General features: G+C 43.7%; 2 protein-coding genes across 3 annotated transcripts in view; one reads left to right on the forward strand and one right to left on the reverse strand.

Annotated features, from left to right (window-relative positions):
* The window catches only part of BAHD1 (bromo adjacent homology domain containing 1), an 84887-nt gene extending 78725 nt beyond the window's left edge, over window positions 1-6162 (forward strand). Inside the window, exons 6-7 of the mRNA XM_084845306.1 lie at window positions 764-855; window positions 2872-6162. Of these exons, the coding sequence (XP_084701432.1) occupies window positions 764-855; window positions 2872-3061 (282 nt within the window). The 3' untranslated portion in view covers window positions 3062-6162. The remainder of the gene's footprint in view (window positions 1-763; window positions 856-2871) is intronic.
* Window positions 1-17543, reverse strand: part of LOC146357333 (uncharacterized) — a 91394-nt gene that overhangs the window by 35948 nt on the left and 37903 nt on the right. Inside the window, exons 5-7 of one of the 2 annotated variants that reach the window (XM_084845321.1) lie at window positions 12766-12829; window positions 10337-10445; window positions 8931-9003 (exon numbers count right to left, since the gene is read on the reverse strand). In XM_084845321.1, coding sequence (XP_084701447.1) covers window positions 8931-9003; window positions 10337-10445; window positions 12766-12829 — 246 coding nt within the window. The remainder of the gene's footprint in view (window positions 1-8930; window positions 9004-10336; window positions 10446-12765; window positions 12830-17543) is intronic. The other variant, XM_084845329.1, reaches the window with a different exon arrangement.

A 17543-nucleotide genomic window follows, 5' to 3' on the forward strand; every position in this document is an offset into this window, starting at 1 on the left:
TTAAAATATCTCATAGGCGAGTGAGAATAAGTACTGATATGTATGGCAACCCAAAATTTTTATTTTATTTCTAGCCTATCTGTTTTTCTCTATACCAAAGAGCTAGGGCAGTTTGGAAATTATCATTCAGTAAATGTATACGTTCAGGCTCATAAAACTCTATGGCATAATTTATAGAAAGCTACTTTATGACATCGTTGTTGTTGTTGTTGTTTTAACCCTTATAGAATAGTATGAAAAACTATACTTCATGGGAAGTATAATCCTTCTCAAGTTATCCTAATTTCTGGCTGCATATCTTTTACTTTACCATTAGTGGAATTATGTAACGAATGGACTCCTAGTAAGCCAAGAATCCTCATGGGTGTTGAGATTAACCACAGCTGTACACACTTACTAGGGATTACACCCCTTTGAACTTAGTAGGACATATTTCCAAGTACCCATGAATTGGATCAGATGGTTAAGCTCCCAAACAAATGAGGACCTTAAACCATGAATGTCTTAGGACGACTTAAGCAGATAATCACTAAATAAGCTGTAGTTGAGATACTCCGCAAATTTGCCCCATAAAATTTTGCCTTCTGGATAAAGCAGTAGGTCTACTCCTTGGCAGTGTTGCATTTAAAGCTGCTGCCTGAGGAGAACACAAGCGTGATGCATGTCTTAAGAGACCACAGACAAAAGTATGTCTGGGTTAACTATTCCTGTGCAGGAGGATGTTGTGTCAAACATTACAATCTCCACTGTGTTCCCTCTTCAGAATGAGATCTTTGCATCCCGACATCAGGATGAAAACAGTGTTGCCTGTATTGAGGAGAAGTGCTATGTTCTGACCTTTGCAGAGTACTGCAGGTAGGTGGCGCTCTTCACTTGCTTTTGCGGTTGTCTAGGCTGTAGGCTCCATAAATACAGTTCCATGGAACCGCATGTGCCTGGCTTATCCACGTGCTTGCTTATAGTCCACTTGGACATATGTGCCGATGGGTTTGCTCTGTTTCTGCTTGGCAGAAGTTGTGGTTTTCTGTGCATCCCAGCCATTTGCAATGGATTGTTCTTGCTACATGTAAGAGGAAGCATGATGGCAAAAATATACTGCTTATACTGACTTCCTCCCTGGATTTTTTTGCCTTTAAAAATGTCCACTGCTTGTCCATCTGCTTACCCACTCCTCTTTTGGTGAATTTTGCAGGGCTTAGAAAGTGTGCAACTTCTTAAAAATAACTTTGAAATTCTATGCAATTTATAATCAACGCTTCATCAAAATCATGCACACTTTTAAGACTAGAACAGCTTAAGACACAACAATCATATTTTCCCCAGTAGAGAAAATTTGAAGCTTGCAATCTTTCTAGAAGGAATGTTTAATTGAATGTTTGTATTTGTGTGTTAAGTGTATCTAAATTCATATGCATTATCAAAGGCTGCCTTGTTTGTCCAAGCTGTGGATAGCAAGCTGTCTTCTGAGTGGGTAATTTTTCGACTGTCCGATTTTTGTTTTCTAAAGTGTTTTGCCTTCATTGTTTTAAAAAAAGGTTTTTGAGTTAAAGCTAATCTTTGCCTATCTAGTTCATTGTGCTAGAATGGTTGTCATATAAGGGAAACAGGTGGCCAGAACCTTGTCTGACCACTGTTGACATCTTGGCTGTGAAATAAGTCTAGGTCTGCAGCAGGGTAGAATTGAGAGGGATATCTCTATATGAAAACCGAACCACCCATTTTCTGCACTAGTCCTTTGTTTTTAAGCTACTGTAGAAATCAATCTCTGCATTTTTACATCAGGAGTGGGTAACTTGTGGCCCTCTAGATGTTGTTGGATTGCAACTCCCATCATCTTTCACCTCTGGCTGTGCTGGCTAGAGCTGATGGGCATTGCAGTCCAATAACATCTGGAGGGCACACTTTCCTCACATCTGGTTTACATAGTTCCTTATGAGACCACCTTGTGCCTTTCTCTGTAGAAAGGCAATATAATTAAATATATTGATATAAGCTGGTTTACGTATATAATATAGAGTCAGCATTAAAGGCGGTGGGAACTCCAGCTGACCATTCTCAATCTAGTCACTGTGCTTTCAACTGGACTGAGAGGCAAGAGACCGAATCTTACCCTTTTGCCTCTTGACAACAGAACATGAGTGGGGCACCCACAGCTGTTCTTAGGATTTCGGAGTAAGGATGCTAGGGAGGGGTCAGTAGGGCAACATGCTGTCCTGTCATCATTGTCATCCCGTCCCGTCCCCCGGTTGTATTTTCTTGGAAGTCATATTTATTTCATTTCATTTCTATACCTCCCAATAGCCGAAGCTCTCTATCATATCACTACATTATGCATCCGCATGGCCTGCCTCTTATTTTTCCTCCCTTAGGATTATCAGAAAAGCAGCAACTCTAGAGTCGGGGGGTGGGGGTTGCCTTTTCTATTGGACAAGCTGTAATAAAAAATATTTTTTTCAAGTTAGAGAGGTGCACAGTAGTACAGTTTTCCCCAACCTGGTGCCCTCCAGATAACTTGGACTGCAATTCTGCAAGTTGTAATCCAACACATCTGGAGGGCACCAGGTTGGGGAAGACTGCAGTAATACAACTTGGTGAATGTCTGACCCAGTAGCCTGGTTCGCACAATTATGGCAGCTGAAACAAGCCACCATGGCTTGTTGCAGTTGCCATGCGTGCCAGCCGGATTTCCCCAATTACCCACACCAGCATGGTTTGCCATGTCATCCAAACCCAGGTGGCATGGCTTGTTTGAGGTGGGCAGCAACCCTCAAATAACCCATCAACAGCCTTTGGGTCAATGAGTTGCTGTGGCAAATGATGGATGTCTGAGAAGCACAAGTATACTACCATAGTTATCTAACTCTCTTGCAGATTTTGTGCCTTGGCAAAGCGTCGCATTGAGGGCATCCCAGGCAAGAAAACAGTGATGGTTCCTCCATCAGAAGAGTATTCCACCCCTGCGCATCGCAAGGTGCCAGAGGACACTGATCCAGAGTTGGTTTTCCTCTGCCGTCACGTCTATGACTTCAGACATGGACGCATCTTGAAGAATCCACAGTAATGGAGCTCTGCAACTGTGGGGTTGACAAGTGGCGATGGAGAGCCAAGGGCAGGCTGACCTCATGGTCCGTGGACACACCTCCTCTCGTTGAGCCCGGCCATCAGGCACAGAACAGAATGCCTAAGCACTCTATCCTCTGCATTTGAGAGCAGATTTCCTGTTAAGGCAGATGTTCAAAGCACAGCACTTCTTATAAAAGAGCATAAACAAAAATATATATCTATAGAGAAATGTGTGTGTGTATATAGATATAGGTACTCGCTTTTGTAGATCTATATCTATATATGTACAACAAGCTTCATATATTGGGGGAGGTGAGAAGGGGAGGATGGTCCAGGGGATAAAAGCCAGTAAACTGATGAATCCAGAGCCAATCTTGGTGGGGATGGTTAGAACATACAGAAGGGAAACTTCAGGGCAGGAGAGAGTCAAGCTGTGATACGTCCCTGAACTCATGATCTTATATGAAGGGTCTTATATGAAGGGCAGAGGCCCTTTTGATTGGTGAGGCGAGTTCTTGTTTTGGAAACGATGTTCTGAGTATCCTTCTCACACGCTGAATATATTTCTCTTTGTAAGGGCAGAAGGACCACACTGAAGGTTGTTTATTTCCTATGGTTGCCTAGTCAGATTGGGGCTTTCCTGGCTGGCTGTGAGCGTCATCTCCAAAGCAGGAAGTGGGAAAGATGTAATAGGATTACCTCATGCTATTGTGTAAAGCTGCATATCTTTCTACGGCTGTGGTCCTAAACCAATTGCTTAGCGGTACATTCCATTGAAATCAGTGGGATCTACTTCCAAGTAAATATGATTAAGAGTAGGATATAAGAAAACAGGGCCCAACCTGTAGGATTGCTCTTGTCGGAGATGGGCACCTGGAAAGCGCCCAGAGTATGAGGTTCAAGTGAGAGCTGCTACATTACTGAACTCCTCCCTCCACAAGTCTGGAGAGGCATCCCTTCTGCTGGTACAAGTAGTTTGTATTATTTCTCATCCCAATTCCATTTTCTTTGCTCTCATTTACGAAGCCAGAGTGAAGTAATGACAGTGTGTAATGCTTACGCTGCATCCTTTAAAACAGGCGTCTTAACCTGACCAGTTTAACCTGGCATGCTCTTGCCTGCCTACCTCTCTTCTCTCCCAGCATCCCCAGGTTTCTAACACTGTCCATCTGAGCATGCCCACCAAGGTGAGACTCTTGGGCTCCCAAAAGGAACTGACCAGTGAGAGGGTTGCATTTTGAGAAACTGCTACCTGATTCCTACAGATACTTCTGCCTCTTGCCTTACATGTATAGCTCTTAGAAATACTTTAGTTTAGCTTTAACACAAAGCTATTTCAGTTAATTCTAAAGCAAACCAAAGGACAGCATAAGAAGAGTCCACTGAATCAGTCACACAAAGCTGGGATTCCATTTGTAGATTGCACTAATTCTAAAGAATCAGAATCAACACTGTATCAGTCCGTGTACCTGCTGACGGCCAGAGTCGCTCACCTGAACTGGGGACCTACATTTTGGGGTGGGGTGGGGTCTGAACTAGTGTTAAATGATATAGAAGTGTTCCTACGGCTTTAATATTGTCGTCTTTTCATGTAGAAGTAGCACTACCTGTACTTGCCCACAGGCTAGAATTGAGAGTATGGCCCCCTGTGCTCTATGCCTGTCCGCCTGGCCTGGAGAAAGTAGCCCTGCCATGTTCAGTTCCTTTTGCGTTAAAGCAAGCGGTATCTACAGATTTGCTTGACATACCAAAGAGGGGAAAGTGACAGGGAGAGAGAAGTTGAAATGGTCAAAGCTCGTGGTGGTACTTATGCCTCCTGGTCACAAGAGGATGATTCCTGCTGTTATTCTAGTGGGAAACTATTTATTCTTACTGTTAGGGGAAACCTCCTATCCTAATTCTGAGCAAAGATCCATGGTTTATCCAAGCTTGCGAGTGCCAAAGTAATGGCTTTGTCATTGCTTGGGCATGTAAAGGGGCTCTTGGAGTTACTAGTGCTACAAAGCACGTCTTGTTATAGCACAGGCATGGAACAGAGGCTTCCCTGTGGCTTTTCACTCAAGCTAGTGTGAGCATCACAGAGGGGGAAGCTCTGATTTGATGGAAAGGTAGAACTGGCATCACTCTTTGCAGCCTAGTGGTGAACAGGGGTGGTTTGGGAGCAATATTGTAGGTTCTGTAGCTGCTGCCTGTTCTTCCATTTGCCTGGTTGAGGAGGGAATTGTAGAGAGAGAGAGAGAGAAGCAACTGGAATAGGGAATATTCCCAGAATGAGATGGGTAAGAATTGTGTATTAGGAGTTGGATAGTCTGATCTATGCAGAATCAGATTTGGGATTCCTTTTTGCTGTGATTGGGGGGTGGGGGAAGAAACCATGTTGCTAAGGATCCTCTTTTATGAAAAGAGTTATGTTGTTCATGATGTGGTGACAGGAATCCTCAAAACATTTAATTCAGACTCAAATTCAGGGTGCTCCTGCCCTGTTGAAAGAGGTTTTGAAACTTGGCTTCAGAAACCAGAGTAACTTCCTGAAAACCTGATTTCTGCTGCTGCTTCCTCTTCCACCTTTCTCCTGCCTCCTCTCCAGGCAGGAAAAAAAACACTTGTCCAAAAGGAAAGAAAGTATATCTGTCCAGGTTCTGGGATAGGCTAGGAGCCCCCTTTCTGGAGAGGAGAAACCCTATCTCTTTCTTGCTTCTGATATTGTCAGAACCTACTTCAGGCCAAGAATATTGTTTAAAGACTTGTGTGGTTGTTTTATGCTGTTTTGCAGACAGCATGTAAATGATTTGAAATGTCTTATCTGAATTGAAAATATTTCATGCTTTTTTAATCTATTAGATATGGAAATATTTTTGAAACTGAAAATGCAGTCAGTAGAATTTAAATTGAAAATGTAATACATGTAAAATATATTTTAGTTGATAATTTTGTAAAATGCACTTTTTTGTGTCTCTTCCCTTGTTTCCCAGATCTGTATTTCAGTGTTTACAGATGGAATGAGAACATTCCCTATACCCTCCTTCTGTGAAAAAGATATATTAGAAGTAATTCTTAAAAATAAATTTGAGAAATTGTATTGATTTAGAAAACAAAGCTGAAATCGTCTTATAGTTTTTATTACCATCATACCCTGTGTTGCTGGGGACTTCTTGGCAACAGTAAAAGACTTTGTACATATTTTATTAATTAAATGGATATCCTGCCTTGCCTTTAAGGCAGCTTACAAAGGTACACAAACATGGCAATGTGAAATCCAGCCAATTCCTAAACTCAAGTGAAATCCGAGTTTCACAAATCCGAGTCTAACAAAATTATATAAAAAGTAGCTGGAGCACATTTCGAAGCTTTTAAAAATAATTCTGAACTACTCTTCTAAAACCAGGGACACTCTGAGCCAGTAGCTACATGTAGAAAGAGCCTTGTGTGAGGTTGGTGCCGCAGCAAAGAAGGCCCTGTTCCCCACCTAATTCAGAATACTAGGAGAGCCTTGGAAGCAGAGCCTTCCCTGATCACTTGAGCATGCAAGGAGAGTTCATGTTGCAATCATGATCTCTCTAATTGGGACTTAAGGAGTGAACATCACTATATTAGTAAAGTAGTATGTCCACATCTGGACATCCATTAAACCTAAATGGGGAGAGGGTGAGGAGAATGACAGAGTGGTTTGCATTTCTGTGGTGTGCTTATGAAAACAACCCTGGCAGTAGATGTCACTGCACAAGTATGATCCCCCTATGGCCAGATGGAGGTGAGGGTAACTGAAGGAAAGCAAGCAGTCTTCTGCTTGTTCCCCTTTAACTGGGGGCTGAAACCAGAAGTGGGGATTGGCTTTGGAGCATGAGAGCATGTTGTGTATTCCTATTCCTTTCCCCCTACCCTTCCCTGAAGGATCTTTTTAAGCTGTAAGAAAACAGCTCCTTCACTGATTAAAAGGTTACTGAGGGGATGAGAGAATGACGTGAAGGACACAATTTGTCCCAATCCAGTACCTACTCATTCCTTTCAAAACCTTCACAGGTTCCAGCTTGTCGCGAATAATCCTTTTAACCCACATCATAGAATAGTACAGGACCATCGAGTCCAACCCCCTGATCAATGCAGGAATCCAATTCAGAGCATCCCTGACAGATGGCTGTCCAGCCTCATCTTGAACGCCTCCAGTGTGGGAGAGCCCACTACCTCCTCAGGTAATTGGTTCCATTGTCGTATTGCTCTAACAGCCAGGAATTTTTTCCTGATGTTCAGCTCAAATCTGGCTACCTGTAACTTGAGCCCATTATTCTGTGTCTTGCGCTCTGGGATGATGGAGAAGAGATCCTGACCTTCCTCTCTGTGACAACCTTTGAAGCACTTGAAGAGCGCTATCATACCTCCCCTCAGTCTTCTCCAGGCTAAACATGCCCAGTTCTTTCAGTCTTTCCTCATAGAGCTTTGTTTCCAGTCCCCTGATCATCTTTGTTGCCCTCCTCTGAACCCTCTCCAGTTTGTCTGCATCCTTCTTCAAGTGTGGTGCCCAGAACTGGACACAGTACTCCTGATGAGGCCTAACCAGTGCTGAGTAGAGGGGAACTAGTACTTCCCAGGATTTGGAAGCTATGCTTCTATTAATACAGCCCAAAAGAGCATTTGCCTTTTTTGCAGCCATATCACATTGTTGGCTCATATTCAGCTTGTGATCGACCACAATTCCAAGATCCTTCTCACTTGTAGTGTTGTTGAGCCAAGTATCCCCCATCTTGTAACTGTGCATTTGGTTTCTTTTTCGTAGGTGCAGAACTTGGCATTTATCCCTATTAAATTTCATTCTGTTGTTTTCTGCCCAGCACTCCAGTTTATCAAGATCACTTTGAATTTTGTTTCTGTCTTCCAAGGTATTAGCTGTCCCGCCCAATTTTGTGTCATCTGCAAATTTGATCAGCATTCCCTGCACCTCCTCCTCCAAGTCATAAATAAAAATGTTGAAGAGCACTGGGCCCAGGACTGAGTCCTGCGGTACTCCGCTCTTTAAGTCCTCATCATGAGGACTTAAGGCGAAGCAAAACCCACTTCCCAACAAGGTCAGTAAAATACATTAAAATATGAGATATTGGACTAAAAAATGATGAGCTGAGGGTTTAGCTCTGTTGTAGATTTTTGTGGGATGATGTCTGGCTTAGAGAGACTTGCTTATTGGCAAAACAGAAATATTCCTAGCTTCCATCCTAGCACAGACTGTGGAAATATATGAAATGGGGATGGTGAAACACTTTGTACATTACAGTGCTATGCTGCTGCTTATGGCCTTTTCCTTTTCACGAATTGGCTGACTGCGTGCCTGTTCTCCTGGAACTCCTGGAGTGGCCCTTTCTTAATGGGGCTTAATGGAGGCCTTCCTTTTGTTAGGGAGAGCTACCCTACAACCTGTGTGTGTGTGTGCAGGTCTTGCTTCAACAGAGTCAACAAGTGCTGCCAGAAACATTTATGCGTGGAACTGAACACGGGAGCAAATCCTTCTCTATGCAGTTTTCCATCTTGAATGTAAGCAGAAGGAACATAATACTTTTTGATTCTTCTCAAAGATTACTTATTCTGGTGAGTTAAAAGTTAGGGGCTGGTCAGGAATGTGCAGTTATCTGGTAAGTAAGTGCCATCTGGTGGCAAATCGGTACATTTCCCAAATGGCCAAAGTGCTTACATGTTAGAGGAGAGGGTGAATTGGTCGAGCATTACTCTTTCCTCGTAAGTGGAGTTAACTCGCAGAGCCCACCCAGTTTTTTGACAATTCTATGCAAGAAAAGCTGTGGAAAATATGCTCTTGATAGGCACTGCAGCTGGCTGATGGGGAAGATTACCACTAGGTCAGGTCTGCACAACTTGTTACTCACCAAACTGAACACAGCCTGCCATTTTTGTATGGTGGCCCGACAGGAGCATAAGAACTCTTCTGCTTTTGCTGCTCTGTAAAAGGACATGTAAAAACAGGCAAATTTTCAAGCACCCGGATGGCCACATGTCACTAATATATAGTATAGTCTTCCCCAACCTGGTGGCCTCTAGATGTGTTGGACTACAGCCCCCAGTATCCCCAGCCACACTGGCTAGAAATTGTAGCCCAACACATTTAAAGGGCACTGGTTTGGGGAAGGCTGGTATAGTAGCTTGAGCTGAGGATGGACTATGAAAACCTGGCTCAAATTTCTACTTGCCCATGAAGCTCACTGGGTGATTCTGAGCCTGTCAGTTTTCCTGTCTAGCCTACCTTATAGGGTGGTTGTGAAGATGGTGAACAATAGCACTATTTTGCTATAATGGAAAGAAAAGAGAAAAAGAATCAGGTTTCTTCCCACTTCTCCTCATTCCCTGGGAAGCAAAAGCTGGCCAAATGGTCCCAGGGCATGGTCTGAAGGCATAGGAGGCAGCCACCTTGCTGAAGGTAAGCATGTCTAGGTCTGGTCGGTGCTTGGAGAGACCACTTGGGAACCACATGTAGCCACTTTGAGTTCCACAATGGAAGAAAGGTGGGATATAAATGTAATAACATTAAATAAAAATAAGGGGCCATCAGTCACTAATCCCGCACCCTCCTGAGCAGGACAGCAATAAAATGGGCTGCACCTGCAAATAGGAACCTTTCATCTCGGCTCTGACTAGGCCTGCAGAGCTGAACAGCAACATGCCCTGGCCGCTTCCACTGGGCAAGGGACTATGGACCGCTCTAGAAATGTTCTCACAAATGGTTCTGATGAAGATATGTACGTCCACCCACTCAGCACAAAGAACGGAGGCTTTTCTGTTTTGTATAACACTCAGCCTTCCCCAACCTAGTGCCATCCAGATGTGTTGGATTATAACTCCCATCATCCCCACCCAGCATGGCATTGGTTGGAGAAGGCTGAGGGGAAGTGGGGTTAGGGAATGGGGCTGATATCCATGGGGTCGAACATTTTATGTTCGGAGCCAATATCAAAACAGTTCTTCCTTGCATACAAAATGAAAAACAAAAAGCGAGATATGCTCTTTCTCCATGCTGGTATGGATTTTCTCCACGCTATTTGATTTGAGTTGCACTCCTAGAATCGTTTTGAGGCAAATACATCATCATGAGGAGGTTAACTTTGTAGTGCACATTTGTGCGCTGGTCAAATCTTTTGGCATGGTTCAGTGATATTTCAAGATTGTGGGTGTACCCAATTTACAAAATGTTTTTGTGGCTGCTTCTCCTGTACTGTTCCAGGAACGTTTGGATTGTTAGATCTATTCACACCAACTTCAAGTGGCTTGATCTACTCACCCAAAACACCCAAATGTTCTCTGAGTGATATGGGATCCTCTCATATGGATGCTGCAACCATGAAGCTCCATGTGGCTTCCAGGCATCAATCTTGAAATCTGGCATTTCTCTTTCCAAATCAAAGCATAAATAGAACCCTTAAAATTTGCATTGTGGTGATAGTGTTCAATAGGCTTCAACAGTTCTGCTATAAGTTGTTTACATGCCATCTATACTTTGGGCAGTATCCAGTGTGTCACTCCCACTAATGTAGTTTCCATAAAACGCACTGTGTTAGAGGTCACTTAAGCTAGCACAACATCATTTACGTTAGCTGGATACCGCCAATTTTTGTTGATTTCTATTATGAACAGAAACCTGCAGTGCAATGCGATGCATGTCTACTCAGAAGTAAGTCCCATTGAGTGCAATTAGGCTTACTCTCAGGTAAGCCTTCAAGAGTTATTATTGAATGTACATTCTCTGGAAAGTGGAAGATTCCAAAGAACACTCTCTGCCCTTAGAAATGGACCATATCAGCCTTCCCCCAAAAGGTGCCTTCCAGCTGTGTTGGACTTCAATTCCCATAATTCCCAGCCAGCATGACCTACATAATCTGGTCTTAAGAGAGGACAGTGTCCTACCCATTTTGGGGACAGACTGTACAATAAGCACCAAAAGCAGTGTTAGGGGGCATTTCCTGACCCACAGAGCTATAAAGAGAGAGAGAGAGAGAGCAAAAGGCATGCAATATTTGGTTACAGTTTTAATATGGCCAATTGTAACTCACAGTAATTGCACCAGAAATTATCCCAATTGAGTGTTGAGGATAATTGTGGCTGTCATATTAAAATGATAGAATACCAATCCAATTAAATGATTTTCCTGTAGCTTTATGTCCATTAAAATGACTGTACTGATAAATGAGACATGGACAAGGTGGCTGTATATGAATGTAAATTTTGTTTGATGAAGCATCGTAGAAGGGGGGTCTAAAACAGATAAGGATGTGTGTTTTAATACATGTGGGAATATGATGGTCTATTTAAAAATCAGTATTGTCCAGCAGATAATGAGCTGTATTTGGAACTTGGATTCAAACTCCCTATTTAATCAATATTACGAGCTAATTGTATGGCCTCTGGCCACTGACTTCACCTGAGCTCTCCAGAGAACTGTGAGTTCTACCTTGGAAGGGCTTTGTGTTGTGAGGATGTAGAGCAGGATAACAGCAACCTGCAGCCCTCCAAATGTTGCTGGGCTGCAACTCCTATCACCCATGGCCAGGATGGACAGTTGTCGGGGACGATGGGAGTTGCAGACCAGCATCTGCAGGGTTTTAGTTCAGAAAACTTCTAAAGCTGAGTCCCGAGATACAGTCCAATATCTGGAGGGCCACAGGTTCCCCATCCCTGCTGTAAAACATTTCACATGCTAAAAGTGCTATTTCTCTGGATTGAGCATAATTGAGAGAAAGTGGACACAATTAGAGAAACTGAAAATAGATTTCAATGGTATTTAGATGCTCTTATTTTTAGACCAGGTATTTCTCGGCAGTCCTGGATATTTAGGGTTGTATCCAACGTTAGTCTAACTTAAGTCTCATTCATTTCAATACGTTCACTACGTAGGACCAACGTTGGGTACAACCCTTAAAGGTCTGCTTTCTCCTGCATCATCCTACCTGTCCCCTTAGAATGATCAACTCTGAAGACCCTACTCTGGGTCCCACCACCTCTGGAGGTGTAGTTTGTAGAAATGGAGAACCTTTTCAGTTGTGATGACCATATTATGGAGCTCCTTGCCTTATGAGGCTCTCTGTGCCTGGTGTCTGAAGACTACTTTTTGTTTTTACTCCAATGAACTAAGCCACACTGGGAGTCCCTTATGGGGCTGAAAGACAGCATATTATCTATACAAATATAAACAAAAATATACCAAGGCTGTTCTTAGAAGACCCCTCTCAATCTCCTTGCCCAGCCAAGTAAGCCACCAGTGGGTTTTTGCTTAGAAAACACCTGAAAATGGTGATGTTCTCCTTCTGCTATTGGCATCTAAGGTAGTTTTCACTCTATGCGCAACACCATGCTTACACACTGATAATTATTTGAGCCTATTATTCTTCAAAGCCTCAGCAGTTGGCTTTAGGGGAAAGAGACTAGAACTTGAAAACCCCTGCCTTTTTTCTTTTCACATGCAACCGTAGCACCATCACAATGACTAAAGCAAATCTTCTGCTTGGAGTAAACTTCCTCAAATAATAATGGAAAAGCATGCTCCATGACAAGACCAAATATTTCAAAGGACCTTGCAAGAAACTAGCTTGATTTGGGCATTGTGCCTTTGTATGTGGATGGCACCCACACATGGCCTGATCCTGCAAAACATTTCCAAAATAGAAATTTCCAGATTCATTGCCACTGATGGAATTTGAGGTAGTGGTGACTCACCAAAAAAGAGATCTTGGGGTTGTGGTGGACAGCTCAATGAAGATGTCAACCCAGTGTGCAGCCACTGTAAAAAAGGCAAACTCCATGTTAGGCGTAATTAGAAAAGGGAATGAGAATAAAACTGCCAACATCATACTGTCTGTATACAAATCTATGGTGCGACCACACTTGGAATACTGTGTACACTTCTGGTTACCACACCTAAAAAAGATATTGTTGAGCTGGAAAAGGTGCAGAAAGGGACAACTAAAATGATCAAGGGGCTGGAGCATCTCCTCTATGAGAGAAGGTTACAACAGCTGGGACTGTTTAGCTTGGAAACAAGGAGGGTAAGGGAAGACATGATAGAGGTCTACAAAATTATGCATGGCATGGAGAATTTTTCTCCCTCTCTCAAAATACTAGAACACGGGGTCATTCTATGAAGCTGACTGGTGGGATAGAATCATAGAATAGTAGGGTTGGAAGGGGCCTATAAGACCATCGAGTCCAAACCCCTGCTCAATGCAGGAAGCTAAGTCAGAGCATCCCTGACAGATGGCTGTCCAGCCTCATCTTGAATGCCTCCAGTGTGGGAGAGCCCACCATCTTCCTAGGGAACTGGTTCCATTGTCATATTGCTCTAACAGTCAGGAAGTTTTCCTTCTGCTCAGCCAGAATCTGGCTTCCTGTAACTTGAGCCCATGATTCCGTGGCCTGCACTCTGGGATGATTGAGAAGTGATCCTGGCCTTCCTCTCTATGACAGCTTTCAAGTACTTGAAGAGCACTATCGTATCTCCCCTCAGTCTTCTCTTCTCAAGGCAGAAGGGTCAAATCCTCCCTCCCTGCCACACACACAAACACACACCCTTTTCTTTCTTTTTTATTGAATGACTCATCTGAGCAAAGGCCTGGATGTGCCTGATCTTGTCTGATCTCGGAAGCTAAGCAGGGTCAGCTCTGGTTAGTACTTGAATGGGAGGCTGCCTGGGAATCAGGCTTCCTGCATTGAGGGAAGCCTGATTCTTCCCTCAGGGAGATTCAGGACAGAAAAAAGGAAGGACTTCTTCACAGAGTGCATAAACTATGGAATTTACTACCACAAGATGTAGTGGTAGCCACCAATTTGGATGGTTTTAAAAGGGGATTAGACAAATTCCTGGAGAAGGCTATCAATGGCTACTACTCCTGATGGCAATATCCTACCTCCAGTAGCAGAGGCACTGAGCCTATACACCAGTCGCTGGGGAACATGAGTGGGAGGATGCCATTGAACGTATTCTGCTTGTGGGTTTCCTGTTGACAGCTGGTTGGCCACCATGTGAACAAAATGCTGTAGTAGATGGACCCTTGGTCTGATCCAGCGTGGCTCTTCTTATGTTCTTATGAACCAGCAGTAAGAAGGGGCCTTAATACCTAGGGCCAAACTAACAGAGACATTAATTGTATGAATGCCATTAACATGTTTGTTTGTTTTTTGCTACGTAAATACTAGCTGCAGGGAAGCCTCAGCAGCCTTGGGAATTTCCTTGAAACGCAAATAGCAGCTTCAGAGAGGTGATTTTGGTTGGAACAGTGGCAAGGAGAAGAGAGGGTTAACCTCCCCCTGCACCCTGCCACAGTCTCAAGAATGCTGCCATTCACATTTTTTAAAAATCACGCTTGTTAGCCTCAGTCACACAGTTAATCTCACATCTATTTTGGCTCTAACATATGGCTGGCATCAGGGTGTTAGACTCTTAAAAGGCTCCATGCATAGCTAGGGCCTCAGCCACTGACTATGAAAACAAACGTTGAGCCCAGTTTTGCAGAGCTTTAGGGCTGATGCTGGAAGGTTAATTCAGAAACCAACAGAAATTTTAAAGAGTTTTTATAAAGCTAATTGCATAAGAGAAGCCCTGCTGGATCAGGCCAAAGGTCTATCAAGTCCAGCATCATGTTTCCCACAGTGGCCAACCAGACCCTTATGGGAAGCCCACAAGAAGCAGGACATGATGCTGCCTCTTAGTGAGTTCTGGTAAAACACATTAATTAAATCAGAGGAGGCTGCTGTCTCCAATATCAGTGGGGCAGTGAATCCATTCTGGGTTTCAATCAGAACCAGTCAGAACTCTAAAGTAGTTGTCCAAGATGTAAAGCCCCACTGCCATTGGAGCCACCAGCCTCCACTGAATTAAACTCTTCATCACCATAGCAAGTTGCCACTTTGTCAGGCAGTGCCTAAATTAATCATGATGGTGTTCCACCGCAGTGCTTTCGATGTCCAGAGGACCAGGGTTGTGACAAATGGATAACAGTCTGCGCTCCATGGATCAAACTGAAAACCGAGGTTTTGAAAAATTGGAAATCAAGTTTTAAGATCCCAGAGTTCAAGACAAGGGTAAAAGATGAGCTTTGCAGAGAAAATGGTAATGCTCACATATTATCAACATGATTATTAGTACAGTTTACCATAGTGCTATATGCTTTTCATCTCTACCTGAGCCATTGCACCTAAAGAATATTTTTTGCATATACAGTATGTGTCATCTTGGACATGTAGCAGTGAAGCCTACAGAGATTTCTAAATGAAACTGATTATCTAGATGAGGGGTGCACAGTCTTTTTGGCCCTAAGAGCTGCAACTGGCTTATGGGGGGAGGGCTCCAGGGGCTGCACATGCATGGGCGTGCAGGCACACACACATATACATACATGCATCTCAGTGTGCACTGATTGGAAGAGTTAAAGCTCCACTCCATGCCGGCTGAGTGTGGGTGGTGGATGTGAAAGTCTCTCCCATTTAATTTAATTTCATTTGATATATTTCTATACCACCCTATAGCTGAAGCTCTGAGTGGTTTACAAAAATTAAAAACCTTTAAAATACATTATACAAAGTACAAAAAAGCATTTACATAAAAACATCTAGACAGATAGCTGGGTTTGTGGTTGTGATGGGTCGCACTGGGTCTTTGACCTGGTACTATTTTTGCAGGCAGGTCCCAGCTGGCTTCCCTCCACTTGCCCAGCAGTGACCGAGGGAGGGAGGGAGGGAGGGCGTGTGCGCGCAGCCGTTAGCCCTGCTTCTGTTCTGCCCCCTTCGCTCACGCCTCCAGTGGGAGAAGGAAGGAGGCTGCTGCCTGGCTGTGTTCAGCTGAGCTCGTCCCACAACACACTGGGCAGCAGTGGCCGTAGCTGCGCAACAAGCATGGCTCCCCTTCCCAAGTGAAGACGGGGAGTTCATGACCTCCAGAGCCAGCCTCTGAGGGAGGCAGTAGCATTTTAGGGGTAGTAGCTGCAGCCCAGCTGGGGAGAACCCACTCGGCGGTAGGTGGTGGTAGAGGAGAAGGTAAGGTAAAAGTGAGCTTGAAAGTGGGAAGGGGGCTGAATTTCTCAGATTGGTGGGCGAGATCACTTTGGGAGGGGGGGTGGAGCACATGGTATGGAGCATGTGGTATAGCCCTTTTTGTATGGGCAGCGCAGCACCACCTCAAATAATAATAATAATAACAATAACAATAATATCCCGTGTAGAGCTATTGGGCAGAATGAAGTGGTAGACTGAGATGAGATGCTAGAATTTTTTTGCTGGGCTTCTAAGCTGTGCTTTACATATGTATTCAGAAGTAAGCCCCAATGAGTCAATGGGACTTACTCCCAGGTAAGTGTGTATAAGATTGCAGCTTAAATGCCATTGTTTGCTAGCTCCTTTAAAATGCAGAATAATATGAGGCAATAGTCTTTTGAAAAATACCATTCCCCATTGCAAGCTTGTAAAAGCTAGGTGACACAATAAAAAAGGAGTTTCATCATACACCTTTGCACGTGATGTGTAGTTTGCCCCTGCGTTGATAGAAGTTGAGAAATAGGAATGTTTTCCAGTACTCAAGAGATCTTTTTATTCAGTCCTATGGCATATAAACGGGTCTGTTGCTTAAGAGGTTTTTAATTGGTTGGCTGTTGTTTATTTTTCTTTAGGGCTGTGCACCTCTTCAGTCCCCTTCATGGATCACTGCCTTGTTGTGGCGAAGGGGCTTGCGTAACTCATTGAAGCCATAAGCTATGCCGTGCAGGGCCACCCAAGACGGACAGGTCATGGCAGAGAGTTCTGACAAAATGTGGTCCACTGGAGAAGGAAATGGCAACCCACTCCAGTATTCTTGCCAAGAAAACCCCATGGAACGTATCACAAGGCTAAAAGATATGATGCCGGAAGATGAGCCCCTCAGGTCGGAAGGTGTCCAATATGCTACTGGGGAAGAGCAGAGGGTATTTCCAAGTAGCGCCAGAAAGAGTGAAGCGGCTGGGCCAAACCCGAAAGGACACTCAGATGTGGATGTGTCTGGTGGTGAAAAGAAAATCCGATGCTGTAAAGAACAATATTGTTTAGGAACCTGGAATGTCAGATCAATGAATCAAGGTAAGCTGGAGGGGGTCAAACATGAGATGGCAAGATTGAACATCGACATCTTGGGAATCAGCGAACTAAAATGGACAGGCATGGGCGAATTTAATTCAGGTGACCATCATATCTACTATTGTGGGCAAGAATCCCTTAGAAGAAATGGAGTAGCACTCATAGTCAACAGAAGGGTGGGAAAAGCAGTACTGGGGTACAATCTTAAAAATGATACAATGATCTCAGTACGAATCCAAGGCACACCATTCAACATCACAGTAATTCAAGTCTATGCCCCAACCACTGAGGCCGAAGAAGCTGAGGTTGATCGGTTCTATGAAGACCTACAACACCTTCTAGAACTAACACCAAAAAAAGACGTCCTCTTCATCATACGGGTTTGGAATGCTAAAGTA

The sequence above is a fragment of the Heloderma suspectum genome, chromosome 1 (genome assembly GCF_057233095.1).
Source record: "Heloderma suspectum isolate Gila_16-S chromosome 1, 16-S_ref, whole genome shotgun sequence".
Taxonomy (NCBI): domain Eukaryota; kingdom Metazoa; phylum Chordata; class Lepidosauria; order Squamata; family Helodermatidae; genus Heloderma; species Heloderma suspectum.